The sequence below is a fragment of the Asparagus officinalis genome, chromosome 7 (assembly GCF_001876935.1).
Source record: "Asparagus officinalis chromosome 7, Aspof.V1, whole genome shotgun sequence".
NCBI classification, from domain to species: Eukaryota; Viridiplantae; Streptophyta; class Magnoliopsida; order Asparagales; family Asparagaceae; genus Asparagus; species Asparagus officinalis.
In genome coordinates this window covers 113,547,003-113,555,556 of record NC_033800.1, presented here as the reverse complement: position 1 = coordinate 113,555,556, position 8,554 = coordinate 113,547,003, and the positions used below count along the sequence as shown (strand labels likewise).

Sequence of the window (8,554 nt, the reverse complement as noted above, 5' to 3'; positions counted from 1 at the left end):
ATGTATCGACATCAATCCAATGACAATATTTAACAATATATCATAAAATCAACCATGATATACATTCACTTTCCAAATGAATACTCATCCATCAATCCACAATATCGAACAATATTCATCATATATTCACAATATCGAAAAATATTATTACAAGTAACAACTACAACACTGAATTACCATTACTAATTAATGACATATAAAACACAACTGCTAATTGTTTAAGAAAACTTCATCTTCATCCTCTCCTTTTATGAAGCCTATCAAACACGTTCCATACATACAGCATGTTCTAGTGCATTTTCCCGCATCTCAAACTTGTTAGTAGAAAAAATAAGCTTCCCCCTTAGATTTATTAAGACCCGCATAAAAGACAAATATTAGAATAAAGAAAATTCCCCCTAAATTTCAATTAAAGAAAAAAATTCAAAACTATCAATGAAACATTCAAGTAACTAGATAATTTAAGTCTACACATGTACCTGTGATTTGCATGTACTGTACTGTAAACATACAAGTTTTTTTCACCTGACTGTTATCATAACAATATGTTTGCACTTTGAGAAGAATATTACATCTAGGGTTAAACATGATGTACATGATTCTAGCCTTAGATTAACTCATTATAAGTAGAATCAGGATACTAGTTTATGCAGAATCTCAAAATGAAGTTTGGAAAACAGAGATTGACTTATAGCAATGGGGAAATGCATAAGAAGGATGACCATGTCTGAGAATGACAGTAGAAGAGAGCTAAAACAAGCATTGACTCCCCAGCAAAATCTACTTACACGAAAGCCAAGCATCCAATTGCCTCTTGATATGATAGTCTCAATACACACTGGGCTTCCTGCAAAATATCTTCGAAAACTGAGATTCATATGTAAGTCATAGAATTCTCTGGGAATATCAGGCAACACTTGAGAACATGAGCTAAAGTGAACAAGCCAAATATTGTAACATTATCTTCTGAAGGCCAGCAGAAAGGTGCTTACTCCATTAAATTATCTGCTAAAGATGATCACAATTTTGATTCAAGAGGGGCTGTGAAAGGACCATACTACTCAATGTCAGTTTCATGTGATGTCTTAACATGTATTTTTAGTTGGGTTAGCATATATCTGGTGAATCCAAGCATGCACAAAGAGAATTCCCAAAGGGAATAGTGGATGATCCATTCAATGGCGGGGATGTCCATGGCCCACCTAGACATTCCACATGCACGAGCTAGATAACCCCAATTCAACAGATATTATGACAAAGTAAATTTTCAACCTGGTGAATAATTTAAAGTTGATGCTCAGGGGTGTCTATGTTAATTTTTTGTTAGCGTATATATGATATTAATAATATATGAGCTGCTTCTACTATTTGTAATTTAGTATTCAACAATGGAGCGATATAATCTATTACGAACAAGAAGATATATAACTGATAGTTCTCTCACCTTGAATAGAAAAGAATAAAACTTCAAGATTGCATGTCTAACACAATCGAGAATCTCAAAATCAAAGTTCAATCAATTATATATCATTTCTGAAAAAAAATAACAACAGAAAAAAGATAAATGTTTCAATAATTATATTAAAAGTGTGAATGAAGTAGAATATCATTTCTTTCTATAACATTTTCAGGTCTCACCTGCTCCAATCCCAGAAAATATTTTTAAGGCTAAACAATTCGATTGAGATGAAGATGTTCTGCTAAATCGTAAATAATTGTAATATACATGCAACTAAAAGCATATAGACGCACAGAACTATTCCCTTAATTAGTTTGAATCCTAACAGACCAAAAGGAGAACAAAAGTTCATGAATTCAGGGAGTTGTGTGAAATTTACTCTTTTAAACTTTCAAGTAGTTGTGTAGATTTCTCAATTTAAGGGAGCGTACAGATTGTATAAGTGGAGTTCTGGTCAGACCCGGAGCAACGCAATTGGTTCGAATATTATCCTTTGCCCATTCACAAGCTAGATTCTTCGTAAGCTGGTTCATTGCCCCTGCAAGAGGTAATATGTGGTGGCTGAAACAATCAGGTACTCTTTGCTCAGTATTTACTAAGAAACTGTACCTTTATATGCATAACAAGAGTGCAGAATATGGCGTAGCCCTGACGGCGGACACCGAAGACATCTGAACAATGCTACCAGCTCCTGACGCCTTGAGGAGAGGGTGGGCTAGTTGGCTGATGCTAAAACCAGACTCGAAGTTGGCGGACACCAGGGCCGAGTAATCTTCGATGGTGTAGCCTACGGCTGGATTCATGAGGAGTGTTCCTGCATTATTGATGCCGCGAATCGAAGAGATCGAAGCTGGGACCCGCCGCTGGGTCCACCGATGCTCTGGGGAGCCGCTAGGGTTTGAGAGAAGGAAGCAAGAGCGCCGACGAATCGATGGAGCAGGACAAGGATGCGGTGAATCGATGGAGGCAGTTGAGGAGAGAGAGCGCCACCAAAGATGAGGCGGAGGTGCGTTGGCCGTCGAAGATGAGGGGAAGGCGAAGATGAGGGAGGTGGAGGCGGATCAGAGAGCGTGCGGTCAGAATTTTTTGGGATGAAATATTTGGCGTTGGGTGAAAAATTGGGGATGAGGGGTTTGAGAGATTGGGGTTAGGGATTTTAGAGGGGGTGGGATTTTTGAATTTGGGGAAATTTTTTGGGGGAAGGAGGGTTAAAACAGAGAACTAAGAAAAAGATATGTTTTATTTGGGATATATTTAGAGCAATAAATTTTAGACTACATATTGAATATGTGATTATTTTATGTAGCTATAATTAAATATTCAATAGATTAATAAATTTTAAATTTTTTATTTATTATATTTTTTTTCAATTTAAAAATATTTTTAAACTCATTAATAGGATTAAAAAGCAAAAACAAATTAGAAGATAGTGGTTATCAATTTAAAAATATTTTTAAACTCATTAATAGGATTAAAAAGCAAAAACAAATTAGAAGATAGTGGTTAAGAAATATTTTCTTTTAGTTCGGTCATTAATAGGATTAAAAAGCAAAAACAAATTAGAAGATAGTGGTTAAGAAATATTTTCTTTTAGTTCGGAGAAAATGAAATAAACTAATAAAAAGTGATAAAGATATATAACATGTGATCAATTTTAAATATTTTATAGACAAACAAATCGAATATACATATGGTCAAATTCTAATTGTTAGCAATCTCGAATATTAAAAAAAATTGTTTAGTGCTAAATGAACTACCGAATTGAATGATTGAATAGTTATTTCGAACAATTATCTAACCAGAATCTAGTGACATGGTCTTCAAGTAAAAGTTTTGTAGAAATATCTGTAAATTGTTGATTAGTGGAGATAAAGTCAAACTAAATGGTAAAAAAACACGACATCATATATGTAAAATACAAATAATAACTAGTGATCAATTTTAAATGAATATTTGATAGACAAATGAATCGAATATAGATCTAGTCAAATTCTAATCGTTAGCAAACTCGAATACTAAAAAATAAATTCTAAAAATAAAAAATAAAAAAAATTTAAAACTAACATAGATTCTGCTAATATAAAGAATAGTAGAGCTCATCAAATCTACTAGCATAAAGAGTAAAGAGTAGTAGAGCTCATCAAATCTGCTAGCATAAAGAGTAAAAAATAAAATTTAAAACTAACATAGAACTCCTAATTAATTGAAAAGATCTATGATAAGTTTTGGTATATCATTAGCAAAATCAATATAGTTACATGTTCGTAATGCGTATAACTAAAAATGATATCTTCATTGGTCTCTCACCATTTTCTCATCATTTTTACTTTTCTCATCATTTTAAACGAATATTTAATAAACAAATGAATCAAATATACATCTAGTAAATTCTAATCGTTAGCAAACTTAAATGTGTTAAATAAACTACCGAATCGAATATGACTGAATAGTTATTTGAATAATTATCAAACTATTTGTTAATTATTTGGTTCATTTACATCCCTAGATGTGTTAGAAATTTACATAATTTCTTTGACTACTTTTAAAATATTATAGATTTGAGGGACTAATATTAAAATAATTCTTTAAGGTTGGGATTGTGGAGGCCACTCATTAACAATGTGATAATCAATCACTAATGTTATATTTTTTACGATGGGTACATTAGCATTGGCGACAGATCAAATCCGTCTCCAATACTTATTGGTAACTGATTTAATCCGTCGCCAATGGTTCCTGTCACCAATACTTATTGGCGACGGAATTTGGTCCGGGTGACGGATTGGATCCGTCGCTAATGTTTTCCCGTCGCCAATAAGTATTAGTGACGGGAAACATTAGCGACGAATCAAATCCGTCGCCAATACTTATTGGCGATGGAGTTTGGCGACGGAATTGGTTCGTCGCCAATGTTACCCATCGCCAATAAGTATTGGCGACGGGAAAGATTTGCGACGGATCAAATCCGTCGCCAATAAGTATTAGCGATGGATCAAATCCGTCGCCAATAAGTATTAGCGACTGATCAAATCCGTCGCCAATACGTATTGGCGACAGACCAAATCCGTCGCCAATGTTTTCTCATCGCCAATACGTATCGGCGACGGGAAAACATTGGTGACGGATCAAATCCGTTGCTAATGCAAACATTGGCGACGGGGCATTGGCGACGAGGTTGTTCCCGTCGCCAATACCCCATCGCCAATGCCTAGTTTTTTACTAGTAATGCTTCCTACTATGGCTCTAAGAAATGATAATACATGGCATGTGCATTGAGTAGACTATTTGTTAGTAGAATTTGATAGATTGTGGAAAAACTATAGTCTACCAGTTCAAGGCGCACATAATCACGTTGGTGAGCGCACGTGGCCGATTGGGCAAAGACTCAATTCAAGAAGGAGATGTGCCAATTGTTTGATGTGTCACTGAGCGCGTGAACCCAACTACCAACCGCTTGTACTTAACCTACAATTTGCAATTTTGATTATGTACATATTGTGAGCTTCCGACTTCTGATTTTACTTCTGACTTTTGACTTCTAATTTCGCTTCCGTTTTCTTTGTTAGCTTCCTTAAAATGAAAGATTACCCATAGCAAGGATTTTTACACGGAGTTTGCTATCTTATGAAGTTTTGGGTTTTTTTTTGTAATCCTCTAAAAGATAGTTCTCTAGAAAATATGTGTATTTGCTTTTTGTTTTTCCAAATCATGTTTTGTGACTTTAGGTATGTGTTTCGTGATTCTAGGAATGTCATAAGTTAGTTCATATCATAGACTTAGATAACATTTGGTGGTTGTCCCTGATCTTCCCATACACGAGGGATGAAAATAGCATATTATGGATATTTAGCAAATTATGTTGGACTATACTTTTTAAGCTCACTTGTGTGCAAGTCGAGACCCATTTCTATTATATTGTTGGTCAGATGTATATTATTAGTTGGTATACTAGTTCAATGAATTTTTATGTTTAACTAGTTTCAGGCCCGTGCTATGCACGGATTTGTTTAATATGAAAAAAATGATGTAGGAAAAGAATGCAAAATAAAACAGTAATAATATATAAATAGTCAGTAATGATACAACCTAAGCTGTATATATGTTTGACTTACTAATAAACTGTAAAAAAGAATCAAAATATAATTTCCCTATTATCATAAGAAAATAGATAAAATGTCTCATGTCTAAATGATTAATGTTATAATATTTTGCTATATACCAAGTAATTAGTATGCAACATAAAGTTTATTTTAAAACAAAATATTAAAAGCACATAGAAATACTTGACAAGTATCTATATCTATGAATCAATATAATGATAAACAAAATATCCAGCATAATCATATCAAGTAGTTTGGTTTCTCAACGTGAAACCACCAAAAAAATATCTAGTGCATACAAAAGTTTACTAAATAAGGTTTTAGATGGTTTCTCAACGTGAAACCACCAAAAAAATATCTAGTGCATACAAAAGTTTACTAAATAAGGTTTTAGACCACAATACTAAATATAAATTTGTGCATACAAAAGTTTACTAAATAAGGTTTTAGACCACAATACTAAATATAAATTTCATACATCATGAATTAGAAAGAGATTCTTCAAAAAGGAGCTTGAACTCTCTGTAGATTATTCTAATTCTCTTTTTTAATTTTGATCTGTTTTTGCTTTTTGTTGCTAGACATTTGCGGAGAAATCAAGTCTACTGAAATTGAGTGCTCGACATCTGATTCCAACAAATTTCTCTTGTAAGGAGTAATGTTATCCGTGGAATAAATTTCAACTTTATTATCACAAGTGACCGATAGCGAGGCCTGTGTTTCAGTATAACATAATAGTTAGCATGTTAATGAGGTCACAGGAAAAGATGGTTGTATAATTAATATAAAGAATCAAGAAATAAATAGTAAAGCGAAAAGAAATTGGCAATCAATAGTAAAGGCATGTTTATATTATCTATTTAGTTAGCATACTAATAAGATATAAGGAAAAGATTTTTACACTGTTAATGTGGAGAATCAAGAGAACAATAGTAAAACGCAATTAAAAGTGATAAAGGTGAAAGAAGCAACAACATCAAAAGAGTATTTGAAAAATAAGTATTGTTAAATATACAACAACAAAAAAGATAAATTTTCCTTATATCTATTAGTAAAAGTGTATTTGCTTTTTGTTTTTCCAACAAAAAAAATAAATTTTCCTTGAATCATTCCTTGAACTAGTATACCAACTAATAATATGTGTATTTGCTTTTTGTTTTTCCAAATCATGTTTTGTGACTTTAGGTATGTGTTTCGTGATTCTAGGAATGTCATAAGTTAATTAGTTCATATCATAGACTTAGATAACATTTGGTGGTTGTCCCTGATCTTCCCATACACGAGGGATGAAAATAGCATATTATGGATATTTAGCAAGTTATGTTGGACTATACTTTTTAAGCTCACTTGTGTGCGAGTCGAGACCCATTTCTATTATATTATTGGTCAGATGTATATTATTAGTTGGTATACTAGTTCAAGGAATTTTTATGTTTAATGTTGTTTGTTTACTAATTCGTTTGACTTTGCAATACATCCTCCTTGTGAGTACTGGATTTCATTTAGAATACCCTATTTACTCGAGTTATGAGATAAGTTAATATGTTTGGATTCACGACTCGAGATTCATCTTCTTTGAGCATTTGGTTAGTATCATCTAGACAAGTATCATGTGTCATGATTGTACGTTTCCTATGAGTTGAGATTTTCGGGGCTAATGGATAACATTTCATATACAGTAAATTACGAAAAAGTAATCTGATAGGTTTAATTTTAGGAGATTAAATGTATAAATTTTGGAAACTAAATCATTAGGGATAGGTGGGGCCATGTTTTAGTATCTTGGACACATGTAAAATTCTCTGTTGTTAGGTCTATCTTTCTTTGTTTGTTACTCATGCTGGATCTTCATCAGTGTATGCTTCAGGATATTCTCCATCTAAACCTGCTTTTGTTTCTTTTCTTGCCTAATGCTTGCTGCGGGCCACTTTCCTGATGACCCCATGATTTGGTTTTACCCTTCATCCTTGAGGTGGTGAGAATAATCTGGTTTGGATTAGATTGTGCGGTTGGACTTTTACCTTCTTAGCAGTTGGTAAGTGGTTGTTTTTACGGTTTTGCCCTTACGCATAGTTGTTGGGAATTTAACGCTGAAACCCTAATTGCAACAGAAACGCAGAATAGAAAAAGTACACCAAGATTTACGAGGTTCGGCAACTGCCTACGTCCTCGGGAGCCACACAGATGATTTATTATTAATCAAACAAGAAATTACAATTTAGGAGCAAATCTCAAAAATGAGATTTCTCAAATAAACACTGTAGCTACAGTGTTAATAATCAAAGGGTATGAACCCTTTCAATTCTCACTTGAGAATAAATACCCCACAATATAAACCCCTCTTTAATTCTCTATTTCTCTCTTTTTAATCCCCTCAAACACTGTTGAAGCTGGGATAAATCACACAAAATCGCAGCAGCGATTTAGGGCAGTTCACCGCCGCCGCCAAAGAGAAGAAATCGGAGAAAGGGGGGGAATTCAGCAGCGAAAAACCCCTAGGCTGGGGTTTTCTTTTATAGGCGGAGTTGATGGATGAGCTGGCGACAGCCTGTCGCCAGCGACCGCTTCGACGCCAACGCAGAGGTCGCTTCGACGCCAGCTTCGAGCCGAACGCAGAGGTCGCTTCGACGCCATCTTCGCACGAACGCAGAGCTGAAAGGGGGAGGCGAACGCAGAGCTCGAGCCGCCAAAACGCCAAGGTCAGGTCAGCGTTCGCCTGGGGGTTCTCCGTCGACTTCGCCTGCGTCAGGTCGTCGACAACCTCTGTTAGACCCTAGAGGGGGGGTGATTAGGGTCTTATGCTAATCTAATCCGATTAAATGCCAATTAAAATTAATTAATAAGTTATCCTAGCAAGTATGAAGTACAACAATATATATTAGCTAGGATAAGCAATATAAACAACAAGATATATATCCTATATGATAAAAAAATATAATGCAAGGATATATAAACTAACACAAGGGGTAAACAATCTAAACAAGATAGTGGATGA

The 8,554-nt window shown here is 34.4% G+C and overlaps 1 protein-coding gene across 7 annotated transcripts; it reads right to left on the bottom strand.

The window, feature by feature from the left end:
* On the bottom strand, window positions 39-2,674 carry LOC109850051 (tropinone reductase homolog At5g06060-like). Of its 7 annotated transcripts, none has more exons than XR_002249309.1 (4): window positions 2,069-2,668; window positions 1,891-1,997; window positions 789-847; window positions 39-342 (listed from the first exon to the last, which is right to left on the bottom strand). XR_002249309.1 is itself a non-coding variant. In XM_020419959.1 (4 exons), exons 1-4 carry the CDS (start codon window positions 2,260-2,262, stop codon window positions 261-263), a joined length of 444 nt encoding a protein of 147 aa, XP_020275548.1. In that variant the 5' UTR covers window positions 2,263-2,672; the 3' UTR covers window positions 39-260. The 7 variants fall into 7 exon arrangements, 1 of the variants encoding a protein (XP_020275548.1); XR_002249310.1 differs by having other exon boundaries at window positions 1,920-1,997; XM_020419959.1 differs by having other exon boundaries at window positions 1,891-2,043; window positions 2,113-2,672.